Source organism: Drosophila biarmipes, chromosome 2L, assembly GCF_025231255.1.
Source record: "Drosophila biarmipes strain raj3 chromosome 2L, RU_DBia_V1.1, whole genome shotgun sequence".
NCBI lineage: Eukaryota > Metazoa > Arthropoda > Insecta > Diptera > Drosophilidae > Drosophila > Drosophila biarmipes.
This window is the reverse complement of record NC_066612.1, coordinates 8,205,830-8,221,840: the sequence shown is the minus strand read 5'-3', so window position 1 is coordinate 8,221,840 and position 16,011 is coordinate 8,205,830. Positions and strand designations below refer to the sequence as shown.

At 37.4% G+C, this 16,011-nt stretch overlaps 2 protein-coding genes across 4 annotated transcripts in view; one reads left to right on the top strand and one right to left on the bottom strand.

The window, feature by feature from the left end:
- Positions 1–13,358, bottom strand: part of LOC108032533 (mitogen-activated protein kinase-binding protein 1) — a 64,347-nt gene extending 50,989 nt beyond the window's left edge. For 2 of the 3 annotated variants that reach the window (XM_044094299.2, XM_017106397.3), the window contains exon 1: positions 12,599–13,358. The gene's annotated coding sequence lies outside the window, so the exon portion shown is untranslated. The remainder of the gene's footprint in view (positions 1–12,598) is intronic. The other variant, XM_017106401.3, reaches the window with a different exon arrangement.
- A 1,464-nt stretch (positions 13,359–14,822) lies between these two features.
- LOC108032334 (CD209 antigen-like protein E) lies at positions 14,823–15,848 on the top strand. Its single transcript, XM_017106145.3, has one exon. It carries the CDS (start codon positions 14,856–14,858, stop codon positions 15,609–15,611), a length of 756 nt encoding a protein of 251 aa, XP_016961634.1. The 5' UTR covers positions 14,823–14,855; the 3' UTR covers positions 15,612–15,848.
- The last annotated feature ends 163 nt before the right edge of the window (positions 15,849–16,011 follow it).

Sequence of the window (16,011 nt, the reverse complement as noted above, 5' to 3'; positions counted from 1 at the left end):
ACCACTGGGTAATTTTTCTAAGTGCAACGCTTACATTCTTCCCCCATCGAAGGTGTGCCCACACGATTATGGGGGAAAAAAAGGCACCACACACCTCAAAACCAACGCATATCATGGCTAATTTGGACGGTTGTGGCGGTGGTTTAGCCACCTGGAACCAGAAGTGGAGCATTCAACTCTGCGGGGGTTGTCCTGGGGATCGTAAAAAGACACCAAATAACTCTATTTGCAGGAGTTTGAGTAGCGGGCTTTATAGATACTCTTCCCAGTTGGACCACAGAAATATATCTTTTAAGTCTTTATAAATCTATTTTCAATTACCATGCTTTTCCTAATTATTGTACCCATTTAATTTAATATTCCCCAATGCATTCCCATTTCTGTGTGTTTTTCACTTCCTGTTTTATCACCAATTTCCAGCTAAACGCCCCAAAAACAGAGCATTCGAAGTATAAACACACAAGTGCATTAATTCTTTTTCGGCTTACTTTGACTATAATTAAACAACCAGCTGAACGATGGGCGTTGCCTGGTGTGAGATTTTGTGGGCCATTAACTTGCCTTGACTCTTTGACTTGAAGTTGATAGAAGACTTTGTTTATTACCTGCAAAGATAAGAGCAAAAACAAGTTGAAAATTAATAACAAACACAGAAACCCCTACAATAGACATCATTAAAGCAATTCAATATTTGCAAAGAGCTGTCGTAATAGGGAATACAGAGTAAACAAGTCATGGTGTCGAATGGTATGGAACGTACTGTCCTACAGTAAAAATCCACCGGGGAGCTATTCACATCTGTTCCTATCTCCCTCTCCCGCCCAGAGGCTATCTCTCTCTGCCCGTGCAAATTAACCCACTTTTGTTGGCCCATTGGCACCATCAACAGCTGCCAACGAATTTATGATTATGAAATCGAAAACGGTTTTTATTTAATTTCATTTCATTGCATTTGTTTACCATTTGCTGTGGGTTACACGAAAAATCCACATATTAATTGGCTCAAGCGGAAATAATATGCATAATCTCTTAATGAAATGTGTGATTTGTTTGCAAATAAAAACAAGGTTTGTGATTTTCTTTTGAGAGTAAAATGAAATCAGTGATGTGTTTTATTAGGGTAAAATAAATATGTCTTTCTTACGCTAAATATTGATATTTGCCAGATGCACTAATTATTTAATCTTTATTTTCATTCCAAATATTTTAATCAGTGGCAATAATGACCTAAAATTTGTCATTTATTTTTCGTCATTTGTTGTTATGAGTATTACTGTTTGTCTGTCTCCTAAGCTTATAAAGTATTATTATTCTTTAAAATTATGCTATGGAATCTGTTAATATTCTGTCAATCTTAATATTCTAATGACGCAAAGGTATAACTTTGCATACCATATAAAATCCATACATTTTCAAGATATATTTTTCAATGAAATATTCTTACTTTCGAAAGCGTTCTAGCTCTCCGCCAGACTAGAAAACCGCCAAACCAACTCGTTTTGCCATAACCATAGACTGTAAGATCCTCCCCTTTTACTTTCTCTATCTAAACCACCTGGCTCTCTACCTTACCCTCGCAATTTCCCAAACCTTCCCATATATCAAAACAATAATTGCCAGATTCCCAGACTTCTAACAAGGAAGCTTCACTCGCAATGACTTTCAAACTTCGACACTGACCTCGGCAATGCCAAAATTCATGAAAAAATGCCACTCAGATACGACTCGTTCCATTGGTTTCCGACTGCCCCCCGCTTTCCGCGAAGCCAGCGACTTTGACTTTCTAAGGCAATTTACGTTTGTTGAGGTTTTATGGCTAGAAAGTCCACTTCGATCATGGAGTTGTAGAAAAATTCATAAGCATAAGCGAGCACAATCGTTTTGTGGCCGTTTAGCGGGCCAATAAAAGTGCAACCTGCCTGGGTCTTTTCTCCCCCTTTTTTCTTGCCGTGTATTTGTGTGCACATGCATTATTAATGCCTCTGACAATTGCAACTGCATTCGGCCATGTGGCAAGGCAGCGTCGCATTGTTTATAACTGTAATTTGCCACAGACAACTGAGAAAACTTTTTAGCCGGAATGTGTGTAATTTCCAAACGGCCGGCGCAGTTTAGTTTTAGTTATAGTAACACTCTTGCCACGGACAAACATCTGGCCGCGTGCAGATAAGGCCTTTATTGCATTCCCCAAACGTTCCGAAGAGGGGGCTTAATTTATTAGTTCGGACAGCAGTCGGATTATTTATGGCACCCACTGTCTGCTTGCATAATCGAAGGCAATTGACGATTGGCAGCCACTGTATTGTGATTGCCAATTGAAAGTGTGGTTTCACACGTGTGAAAAGCCTAATTAGGTAAGTATTGATTGAAATAGGGTGCAAAATGTATGGAAATGTTGGCAGATAATAGTTATAAGAAAGATGGTAAAAAGCCTTTCTAAAGGTATACTTAGGAGAAGTTGTTTATTCTGAACAAATTTGTAGTATGTTTATTAAAATGTCTAGAAAGTAATAATAATAAAAATAGTTTAACAAGTTTGATTTTCCTTCTCATTTTTTTCAAACTTATATAAAATCAGATATTAAACTATCCTTCTAAATAAAAATATTTCCCATGAATAGCCCAAATAAAGAGCATATGAAATATGTTCAGTTTTTCATCCTCAACACTCACCTTGGCACAACGGAAGTGTTTAGCCTTTTGCTACTCACATCTAATGGCAAAGCAAAATTATTAACACATAAATATATCTATAGATGGATAAAAAAGCTAACGAATGTCGAAGCCAAGGAAAAGTTGAGGAAAACTTATACATGTGTCCGGCGAAAATATTCGATGCGTATAAACAATGAATTTGTATTTGGCAAATAAATTGTCCGATATGGAAGTAATGCCAATTCGACACGCAACCCAGACAAAACTTTTAGTCTGATTGAACAATATAATAATATTGAAAGGAATGGTGAAAAATGAGGAGGAATGGATGGACTACTGAATGAGCGTTTCAATATGCTGGCAATTTTAAGAAATGAATAATATGTTGTGATATAATTTTTTAAAGATTGCGTAAGGGGAAAAAGGTGGGAGCTTTAAAAACAGAATCAAGTGTACTTTTCTCTTAAAATAATATAAAGAGGACCTCAAAAATGCAATTCAAATTAAATAATGGTATCCAATGCCCTGAGTTTATATAAATATTTAATTTACCACACCCAATTTATAGAAAACTTTCGCTAGTTCAGAGAGAAAGATGGATAGAAAGTACCATCGACCCCAAAAAGATCAAGATATATCCGTGGCAGCAGACCAAATCGATTGAACCGAAAGTTCGTCACGTTTGCTCACTTCAAATCCTATCAATGGAATATGGAAAACATCGTAGTAGTCATGTGTTTTTTCGAAACACTTTCGAGGGTCGTTTGTTCACTTTTACTCACAAAAGCCGGAACGCACAAATAACCAGCAACGGTCATTGGCGATGATTCCGATGATGACAATGACGGACCGCTAATCATACTTTAAACATTACAACAATACAGCTCCCAGCCCGAGCAAAATCGACAAAACGTGCGCTTCATTAATATGAGAAAATAATAATGCGACACAAAAAAGGCAAAACATCAGGCACAAAAAGCATAACTTAAGTAAATGTTGTCGACAAGTAAAAGTCAAAAGCGTTGGGCGCATTTAACGAGGCGCAGAAAATGGGGGAGAAACTTCAAAAGAGGAGGGGTGGAAACTAGGTGTTAATATGAAATTAAATTAAATATTTTAGGAAATTTAATCACAGTATTTAGAATTTAATACTCACTTTTATCAATGGTCAGCATTGAAAAAGTGATTTTATATTGTATCAATTTAGGTACCTATTTCATTAAAAATTACAAAAAAATGTAATCTTAATTTTAAGTGGTTTAAGGTTTAAATAAAAACGAGTACCCACACTTTCAACATTTCCAACTTGACCACATCTAATCGAAACTTTCTTTTCACAAAGAAGAAAATGTAACTCGAATTATAACTGATAAGCGCGCAACTAAGGCGACTTTCATTGCGATTAGAAAACCGAAAAGGCGGAGTGGAGTAAAAGTCGAGCCAGTTGGGTGAGGAAAAAACCATTTAGTTGAGCGGTAATCGACTCTAATTGCGGTCTGGCTTTCGTGGGTTAAAGGTGTGCTGCCAATTAGCCAAAGCAAAGTGCGATTACTTTTGAGGCCAATAAAATACGAAGGTTGGAAAAGCACGCGAGCTGCCATTTCCCATTTCCATCTCGTCTATCTATATCTTTCAATTAACTATCTGAAGTGCAGTGACCCGAATTAATTAAACAAATTTACGGACAGCGCGGTTCGATTTGAAAAGCAATTAGTTTTAAGTGAAGTGTGGAAAAAGCGTTTGTTTTTCCTAATTTTTAGAGGGAGTGGTTTCAAGTGGCTCGTTGAGTAATCGGATAATTTAAACATTTAAATATAGAACAAACTTTTCACACTTGTTGTTATTCTTATTCTTTTTGAGCTCTAGAGAAAATGAAAGGTAAACAAAAGGGCGTAAAAGGCCTTTTGAAGGGCAAATAAATGAGAAAATGTGTTGGATTATGAACTGCTTCGCTGAGAACCAAAAATTCTTTTAATCTTTAATCCGCTTGAACTTTTTGATATGTTTTAACTTTTTTCGCAAACATTCCTTCTCTAACCTTTCACACTCTGTTTAAAGACTGACAGCACAAAGTTCAATAAACTCCCAAAAAAATGATATACTACTTTTGTTTTATTTCCGCTTTTCTCATCGAGTTGTTTTTAGTTCGTGGAAATTTAAATTGGCGTAACAAGACACACAAAAAAGTACAATCAAGTGGTAGGAGATCGACGGCAATAATGAGGAAATATTGTGGATAGGGGTCAAGTTGAATTACTGAAGAATAGTGATTCGAAATGAGACAGAAGGAAAGAGATATAGGGCGGGGTGTTCCGTTTGTTCCAATTCATTTGGCAAGAACAAACAAAAAAGAGCGTTATAGATAGACAAAGAAGAGGAAGAAAGGCCATTCAATAAATTCGACAGTTTTCACAGTTGGTAGTTCCATGTTCTGACATCATAGCCCCATAAAGCCCACACTTCCCATAACCAGTTCAGTTCTGGGTTCGAAAGAGACCCAACATGTTATATTTTTTGATTAAATGAAAAACATTTTCCAGCTCTAATCATATAAATTCAAAGTTTGTCAATCTATATATGATTTTAAAAATATAAAATATTTAGTAAAGTAATGTATAGTAATAATGTATAGTTCTGAGTAGATATATGCTTAATATAAAATATTTTATAACGTAATATTTAGTTCGAAATAGCTGATACAGAAAGTAAAAATCAGCAACAAATTTGAAAATATGATTTTTTATATATTATATACATTTTATTTGTTCCTTTATTGCGATTAAAACAAGTTATTATATCTTTATTATTCTCTTTCTCTGATCAAATTATCATCAAAGCTATCTCTTGCTTTCCCAAAATTAAAATTTCGCTGCCTTTCCCTCTCGCTATCGTGCCATTTCTACGAGTATCTGATAGTTTTCGACTTGCCGTTTTTGGCTGTATCTGTATCTTATCTTTCGCCGGCTGACCCCGTCAGCCGTCTAATGACAATAAACACGCGCTCTTTCACACAGATACTCACATGCACGCACTCGTGGAGTCAATTGTGTTGACCATGGCCAACAGATATTCACCATTCAATCATATTTGCTGACCCTCGCAGATTTTTATTTATTTGCCATTACCTCCTGAGTATTTCTTTTTTTTGCAATTAGACGCAGCACACTTCCCACTTATTTTGCCGCTCTTTGCTGGTTTATTGCCGCCTTTGCCTTGGGCCGCATTTTCTTTTCGTTTCCCATCTCTTTCGATTTTTCCCAGAGCTTTTCGCTTAATTAGTTTGTTTTTGTATTGATTTTTTGCCATGCCTAAGATTTTTTCTTTGGTTTTTAGCTATTTATGTTGCTTATTTTCGTTCCTCAAGAAAGCAAACACTAAGCATTAGCAGATAAAATAGCAAACACTCCCACAAAAAGAGGCCAACTAAACACATTTTGGCAATCGCTTTGTTATTGATTTTGGTTTGGTCTTTATCGCCTTTTTTCTTCGGCTTGATTGATTAATGTATAAAAACCTTGATCTTGTTGAACTATTTTAAAAGACCTCTGTTGTGCCCTGAACTGACCTGATTTTTAAAGATTTTTACTAATTACTACTACTAATTTTCCACTAATGGAAGTTCTATCAATCACTAATCAGTTGATTTTGCTTTGATCTCTTTTTTAATACTTCATTTTTCTTGTCTGCCTCAGGCAGTGAAAAACACTTGAGAATTCTACGTTGAATACTATTTTTTATTTATTTTTTACTGCTTTGTTTTTGTTCTGATTTAGCCACTTGACGCTCACTTTCGCCTTTTCTTTTTATGTATTACGTCTTCAGCTTATCTGTTTGCCAATTCGTTTTTTATTTGTGTACTTTTTGTTGTCACATGTGGTTGTTATTGCGCCTGAAAAAATGTTTTAATTTTGGTGATGAGCAATAATTGCTTTTAGTAGGGTTGCGATTTTTGCTTGTGCACAGGGTTTAATTTTCGGATTGCTTTTTTAAATAGTATTTCTTAACTCTTTCTTTTGAAAACTACTAAAAACTGTTAAATATCGTTAAATTAAAATTCATAAAAGTTGACAGTTGTTTTATAATAATTTTTCAATTTCTATATTGAATGTTTCAAATTAATTTCAAATATTCATTTATAATTAAGGTAATTTTATTTAAATGCCATTTAACAACACTTGTTTTGCGATTGGTTTTTTGATCAAACTTTTAATAAATAATTTCAAATATGTATATATATATTTAAGTTAGTTTTATATTAATGCCATTTAACAACTCTTCTTTTTAGATTAGTTTTTTGATCGAACTTTCTGACAAATTCCACACTATTTCCCTTCTAGGCTGCGAACAATAAATTATAATTATTGCCAGTTAGTTTTGGTCTGGCAGTTGGCCAACGGCAGTAATATCCGGCGAGAGAAGAGGTCGAGCGGACCAAACGCAGCTGTTGCAATTCAAAATATAAATTTAAAAAAGTCCTCCCTGCAGGTTCTCAAACAATTTTCCCCATCCAACCCGACAAGTTTGAGGACAGACAACAACGAGACGCATAAAGTTTGTTTCTCTTTTTTTATTGCCAGCCTGTCACACAAAAAAAAACGACGAAAAATTGCCTTAAAAAATGCCACAAAATAAAAGCAACTTTGGCTAGTTGTTGGGCGACTGCATAATACTTCCTCTTCAAACTTGGCACAAGCCATGGCCAAAGCCAATTGCAGGCATGGTGGACCGAATTGCAATCCCCCCTAATGGGTTATGACATCGATGGGATTCTACGGGGGAGCCGGGGTCTTCGAGCAACAATGTTTAGCAGTCCTAAGCCCAAATCATCACAGAGAGCGGCAGCTGGCTTAAACTTGTAATCCCGCAATTTTCCTTGATTAAGTTGTTCGTTAATAGTTCGTTAGTTGAGTAAATAAACTACGGATGATGAGGATGAAAGTGGTCCAGAGTGGCCAGCCTTTCAAGGAATGTGATCCAATGATCATGAGTTGGCAGTTCCTCTTCCCATAATGTTTATTTAACTCATTCCAATGGCTTTAACAGGGAAAAATAGATTACAAAACACTGTCGATTTAATAAATATGTAATAAAAGCAAGGAAATTAGTTTCTATAAACCATTCAAAATACAATTAACTAGGTAGAAAATAATAATTAACGCAGTTTTCCTTTGCTATCTCAGCAGGGTGTAAGTATAATTAAGTTTGTGCAATTTTCTTGCCTTCTATTCCCACCATAAATTCAGGAAACAAGTTAGTAATTTCGCATAATTTACCTTCCCAGCCCATAAATTAGTTTCCACAATTTCCAGGGGGTTCTGCTCCACCCCCAAAAACTAGTTCTTATCCCAAGACTCCCACAAGACGTTGCGAAAATACTTTAAAAACCGAAGATATAAGGCAAAGATTATGCCCTTAAATGCAGCAACAAATTCTAATTAAGCTACAAAACAATACAATGCAATTCAAGTCATTAGAAACGACCTCAAACAATGGCCGTGCAAGAATGCGAAAAAAGAAAGCTGCAGGAGAAAATCGAACTGGGAGCAAGGAGGAGTTCCCCGGGCATAAATACAAACTTGCGTGAAGATACTTCAGATGGAGCGAGGAGTCCGGAGGAGGGCTTGTGTGCTCAGCAGCCATGTCTTATCGAATCGGGTTTGCCATTAACTTGGCCCGAACCAAAGCAAACTGCATTCCAGCCATACTCAAGTGCGAGTAGAACTCCTCCTCGCATATATCTCTCCTCGAGGTGCTCCCCATCCACTCCGAATGCCTTCCTGCCCCTCACATCCCACAATTTTACCCCTGCTACTGCCACTCTGCCACGCTGAGGAAGCGCCGGCAACTTACATGATATCAATAAAAGTGCACAGTGCTAAGATAAACTTGAAGAGCACCAGCAAGCCAGACACAAAACAGAATTAAAGTAAGTCTGGGTTTTGCAGGTGGGAACTTGGAATGCCCTACCAAAAAAAGAATAAAAATAGAGTTGGAAAAAAATTATTGTTATATTTATCTGAAAAATAAATAAAACTACAGGTTTATTAAAAAAAAACTATAAAAAACGGAAATCAATTTCTTTGGATATCAGCACTTTTAAAATGTTAAGGTGTTACCCAATAACAAGTATTTTTTCATGTGTTTCGTGTTATATTTGAAATGATATTTAAAACATAAATGATTTGGTACATTAAAGATCATGGCTGATCTATTTTTCTAGTAAAATGCGATTAAAATGTTGAAAGACGTGAAGAAAATGACTTTTAAGGACTTTATTACGTAAGATATTGATCTAGACAACTTTAAATATGAATAAAAACTTTTTTCAATTTTTAAAAAGTTTAAATTTAAGTCAGCTTCCCTTTAAAAATATTATTTTTGCATTCAATGTTTAGGTAAATAAAACTAATGATTTAAAGTCTTCTAAATATTTAAGTAAGTTTAAATTTCAGGTTAAAAGATGTGTTAGTTTCAATAAGTTTGAATCAATTCTGGTAGTACAATACTTTCTAAATATTTATTACCAAGAATAACACCCTTAAAAAGAGTATAAAATATGGAAGAGTCAGTGGGGAAAAAAAATGTAGAGGACACAGAACAGAGGCAGCCAACTCCAAGCAGAACAACAAGTGGAGGGTGGGGGCGAAAACCCAGGAAAATGTAGCAGCAAAAATGTTGCACCTTTGTTGGCTGTTGCCGTTGCCGTTGCCGAGGCTGCTGTTTGTTGGTGGCAACTCCTGACTTCTGGCGGCCTAATGGATATGCAACGCATATTGCAAATTATCCAAAAATGTTGGCCAGACGAGCGTTGCTCCAGGGGAAAGGTGAGCGGCACACACAGGTGAACACGGAGCTGAGTGCAGGCCACACTTCAGTCGAGACATTCCCCCAGGTTGCCATAATTCTGAGCCCTCTCCTCCTTATTTGACTTGTTTTGTTGCCTTGGCAAATTTACAGTGGCAGTGTGTGGAATGCATTTGGGAATATTTTGGCCAGGTGAAAACTGGTTTTGGGTGTTGCAACGGGGTGTTTCACATTGAAAGGCGAGGAAAAGTGCTCATATTGGCACATAATAAAGTTGTACTTCCTTCTGTTTAGTATTTCAGCACTACCAGATACTAACAACAGCAAACACTAAGGAAAGTCCAATCATTTATGTTTTGATGACAAAGGGAAGCAATGACTAAGTATTCCTCAGTAAATACAAATATTTATATATGTATATATGTTCCCCAAATTAAATATATTATATTAAAATCATCATTATTAAATATTTGCTTTAGTTTTAAATTGAAATAAAAGTTACTCATCAAAATCAAACCTAAATTCAATTCCAAATTTCCCAACCAATTTTTGCCATCAAAGAAATGCTCAAAATTGTTCCTTGATTACGTACTAACCAACATTTTACAGCTTCCTTTGGCATTCTTAGCCTTTTGCTTATTTCCAGTTGATTGCAGCCGCCGCAGACTTCCAATTGAGCCATGGCCCATTAGTTGGAATATACGGCATAATATTTAATGGACGCAGTTTAAAGTCGCAGGCCAATAAGAGAGCGGCTGAGATAAAAAAGAACGCAGACTGGCCGAAAGGCAATAAAAGAAGACGAGGCACGGAGCCAATGATGCAGATAAGGGGCAGAATGCAAGTGGAGGGGGCTGACGCTGCGGACGCAGTAGGAATATTCAGATTTCTCATATCGCATCTATGAGATACGTGAGCCCTGGCCTGGCACCGTCACAGATACAGTGAGAGAAATATAATAAAATAAAGCAAGCTTGAGAAACGTCCAGAAAAAGATACATCCCAGTCAATCCAGGGTTCGGGATCCTCCTTTAACCGCCGGTAGATAAATTGCTCGAGCGAGGGAAACGAGTTGAATTCCAAAACTAGAAAACATGGCCAGCTACGGCTACAGAAATGCTCAATGCGCACCTGTCGCCAGGTAAAGAACACAACCGGCAAACGTCTTAGTCAGCAAGGCAAAGCAAAAAGCAAAATAAAAACCAGAACTCAAAGACAAAAGTCCAGAAAAATCACACAAACACACCGAGCAGGTAGAAAAGAACCAGTAGGAAAACAAACAAAATGGGAAAAGTTGGAAAACAGAGAGATCTTCAACGCAGAGGCGAAAAATTGAAAATAAGACGGCCGTAGGAAAAGAAGATCCACAGCATACAGAACCGAAATCCACCTGTCACCGACCTCACCGTTCTTATTTCCTCAACTTTTTTTAAAACTCTACTCAGTGACTTTGACATTTGACCGTGAGTTTTGGGTTTCTTCATGCCCTGCCTATATAGAGCATAGGTGCTCTAGACAGAAATCTTATTGGTAAGAATTTTGGTATATCTATGAAATTTTGAGGTTAGTTTTTGAGATGTATAAACATATTGTTACTAACTGTTATAATATAAATCAAATATTTTCGTATGAAATCTATTATAATATTTATCAACTTTTTCAGTAAGATATTAGGTATGTCTATGGAATTTTTGAGGTTAGTTTGAGATGTAAATTAGGTATATCTATTGAATTTTTGAGGTTAGTTTTTAAGATGTACTACTCTACTCATAATATTTAGAGTTTTATGGCATTCTTATCATAACACCACCAGTCTATTTCTGGATTTTTATAGCCTCAGTGCTATCAGCTTTTAAACCGAGAAGGTCATTGAGTTCGTTTAGCCGAACATCATCTTAAGCCCGGCATGTGAAATGGTTTTTTGTGCTTATTTCACAGCTCCCTACTCTCCGCCTCCCGGCGCAATTAATTTTTAACCCTTGGGTAACTTTAATGAGCTTAAACTGACCGCCGTCGTCGGCTCGAAATGAAAACACCACAGAGGTTCGAGAAAAATAAGATACGTAACGTAGGAAAGACTTCACAAATTAGTCATTGTGATTAATGAGCCGACGCTGCCGTCTCTTTCGGCCTAAAACGTAGCCATCTCCCTCGCTTCTAGCCAAGAAACGTGTCCAAGTTGCGCTGATTTATTTCGTGTGAGCGTTTCAAAAATGATTACAGGTGTCTGGGGCAGGGGCGCGGGCCAGGGGGATGCCTTGTGCAACTCTTGGCGGTGCCCCCTGCATTTATCTAGATCGGCAGAGCGTTAAAGGGGCTGGATCCCAGTGCTGAGCGTCGAATGCATGTGTTTGGGTCAAGTTCACCTGCTTTGCGGCTGCCTCTGCGCACTTATGGGCTTATTTGACTATGAAAATCGTACGTCGGGGAAGCTGTTTACTCAGTCAGTTGGTTTTATGGATTTTCAACGGTAGAATTTACAAGATTGTGGTTTTACGATGTATTTTTTATATTATAAACTGAAATTCTTGGAACTTTTATTTTTGAAAATCAATTTAATTTACGGAACACACGTTATTGTGCCTTTTAAACTTAATATTGCATAGTTGAAAACCATACAAAGTTATGAGATTTGAGGATTTTGTACAGGAGTTTTTATATGCTGTACATAGCATTTATAAGCCTGTAATCATAACCATATAAATACCAAAAATGTTGATAAAAAATGCTTTATATAGTACATTTTTCACAACAAATTGAGCTAATTGAGGAATTTCCTAAATTAGTTACCATAATTTAATGATACATTTTAGTTTTCCCAATGGTCCTAGTAGTATCTTCCACAAACTCCCCCTAAACCTTGGAAAATTTGTTGATTTCAATGGGATCTATCTGCGGCATGGCCTTCAAATATGTACACACCGAGAAAAGCGAGGTCGCCCAGCTGAGAGCGGAAAACCACCCCCAAAAGGGGGTGGCTCTGCGTCTGAACATCTGAAGAGCCCCTCGTCCACCTCCGAAAAGTGTGTGTTTGGTCTAGGTTAAATCGCAGAAATTTCGACACACACGCAGCATCCAGAGGAATTCGTCAACCCCCGAAAAGTGTGAATGAAAGTGTGTCATGCGGCTCGAAACCCACCTTTATGAAGGGGAATTCCTTCCAAAACAGGATTTTGTTCCAGTGTTTCCTGTTTTTTATTCCTTTCACCGATTCTTTTTTCGAAGAAATCTTTTTTTCACTCGTTTTTAGCTCGTTTTATTATATATTTCTTTTTTATTTTGATAGTTACTTTGTTTTGTTTTATTTATTTACTGTTGTCACTAGTTGTTGTTATGGTTTTTGTTGCCGTCTCTCCTATTTTTATTTGCAGACAGGTGCACTAACAAAAACAACACACGAACACACACACGGACAATTTGCAAGCGTCGCACACAAACACGGGCACAGCACACACACACACACGGGGACTTTGGCTTTGAACTTCTTTCTTCTTTCTCTCTGCGCCTTTTCCGCTTTACATTTCGCTTTCCATGCTCGCCGTGTGTTTTATCTAATCTCGGTCTTTGCCTTCAGATAAAGCCCAATTGCCGCGGCACTCGAATATAATTATTAACTATTTGTATTCCTCGCTACTGCTCCATCTCCCCTTTCTCTTTCCCGCAAACGCAAACGCCGCACGCTGGAACACAAACACAGGCACAGGCACGCACACAGACACGTTTCGAATTCTCCGCTTTTTTGGACTTTTTTCGAATTTATTTGCAATACTATCTTTAGCCCTACAATCCTTGTCTCAAGACAATTAGCCGCGGTCCGCAGATAAATTTTATGCTTTATCTTTAGATTTATCTTTATCTTTTGACCGCCGATTAGGGCCGCTGCGAACTGACTGAGAATTTGAGAATTGGATTGGTGTTGACATCGCTCGCAAGCGTGAGCAAACGTCAGCCCATCGAGATTTCGCAGCGGTTGGCGAATGGTCACTCTCCGTTTAACAGAAATGTTAAGGTAAGAGAAATGTTTGTCTTTACATTGCTGTCGCCCTAAGCGAGTTCACACACCGTACTAGCCTCGCCGAATTCGAACTCGAAGGAACAAAATGGGTTGAAACCTCGTTTCCGCGGTTATTCTGAAGGGGAGTTGAGATTTGCAGATTATCGACTGTAAAGCTTAAAACAATGAACTATTACAAATATAATGAGCATATATTGTTCATACCTCTTGCTTCGGCGCCTTCAATTTCTTCTTCAAAAGCTTCCCTTCATCATATTTTACAGTTTCGCGGTGAATGTTGAAATGCACAAAATGCACCGAAAAAACATCGCCTAACTATCGCATAAAAAAAGTGCGTCAAATTTAGTTGGGAAACTAACTGAAAAATTTGCAGAACAGCAAAACCTTATATAAAATAAACTAAAATAAACGATAACACTATTATAGATCTCGACATATATTGGTGTAATGTCTATTGAAAGTAAGAGGATGTTTAGTAAAGCTGGACTTATTTCTTCATTTCATTTTTATTTTATCTTTCTATAAATTAATATATTTTTCAAACAACCCGCCACCACATCAAGGATATCAGTCTGCTTTTTCAACTGTTTTTAAATGACTGCAGTACTATCGCTTTTTGGCAAAGAATCAGTGAAATCGCGTAATCGTAATTGAGAAATATCTTCTAAAGAACATTTAAATTAAAGTGGCCATGAATTATTTTTTAAAGACCGCGAAAGATTAGGCCTATCGATAGTCAACTGTTACTGGAGCGTGTACCGGCTAGGGCAGAACGGTGTCTGCGCTAACTGTTGCTGTGAACTCCTAGCGAATTCTCACACCTTGACGGCTTCGGCGAGTTCGAACGGGCGGAGCGAATTCAAGCAAGGCGGGAAAGTTTGAACGTGGATAAGTGGAATTGAAAATTGCATGAACCTCCCTTTCGTTGATCAGTAATGAAATTCATAACCTAGGCACAAAGCTATGGAAGCTATTTTCATTTTTTTTATATAACGTAAGATATCTACAAAAATATTTGTATTTCTTTTTTGTGATCTAGTAGTTTAACCGACCAGGAACTACCATTGTTCTTTCTCAAGCATTTTCTAAATTTTATATTGAAAACGTGATTGCGTAAAATATGGACAGCGCCTAAATGCAATACATTTATAAAAAGTTAAGGCTATAAGATTACTTAGTAACTTATTACTCGGTTACTTAGTCGATACTGAACACAGTCTTAGGTTTGATGTTGACTGAATTGATTAACACAGAATAAGCAAAATGCATGTAAGCTAATGCAAGCACAATGTCGTAAATTAAGCACCTCGTACTATTTTTAATTCACTCTACTTAAGTGCAAGTTAGAAAACTTTGTGCTCATTCTCTAAACAAATCCAGAATGCTCAAGTTTGCGCTGCTATTTTCGCTTGTGGCTTCGAATTCGATCGGTTCTCTAAGTGGATACCAATCCGTGTGCCTACTGGATGACCCGATAAATCAATGTGGGAACTTCTGCCTCACATCGCTGGCTCCCTTGATAGAGCACATTCGAAAGCACCAGGATGCGTGGGCCGTCAGTGATATCGCGGTGAAGAAAACGGAGGAGCGACTGGGCAGGATTGAAGGCCTGCTGACCACATTGAAGTACATGAGGCAGAAAGGCCTGGAGGAATCCTGGTCGCAGGATATCAAGGCCAGGCTGGACAGGCTGGAGAGTCAGCAGGGGGATCTGTTGAAGAAACTGGAAAAATTCGATAAGAGAATTGTGCCACCTAATTTTGAAATGATTGTTTCAAGGTTCTTCTACGTCGAGGGAAAAATGCGGATGAATTGGTCTGCTGCTGCAAGCACCTGTCGGCAAATGGGCGCTCAACTGGCAGTAATTCAAAGTGAAGAGGAGCTAAAGGCTCTCAAGGTGAAACTTCCAAGGGATCGTATCTACTGGTTGGGTCTTAATGATCTGGAACACGAGGGCGAGTTCAAATCTTCAGAGACTGGTAAGCCGGCACCTTTCTTCAAGTGGAGAGCTGGACAGCCGAACAATTCCAATGGCAGTCAGCACTGCGTCGACCTCTTGGACGGACTTATGTACGATAACAAATGCGAAAGCCTGAGCTACTTCATCTGTCAGTTGGACGACGGCAGTGTGAGCTAAATGGATGTAGGAAGGTATTTTATAACCCATCAATAAATTTAGCTAATAGAAACCATTTCTACTACATATATGTGCGGTATCTCAAAAATGCAATTAAATAAATATGTAGGTATCTTAAAATGGGCCTATTTTTGTTTTCAACTAATGTTAAATCCTAATTAAAGTAGCTATATTAACTTATCAAAAGTTCTTTGCAAAAGATACTTTTAAAAATTTTTAAATAAAAAACAATAAATTTGAAAACATACCATTTTATTGTAATAGCCAGGTTGTAACTAGCTTATATCGATGTGGGCTAAAATCTCTTCCAACTGCTTTTTAGAGAGACTTTTTATGGTTTCGCTTTTCAGCTTCTGGTTGAAGCTCCCTGAACTCACTGCTGATAAGCCAAAACGAGTAC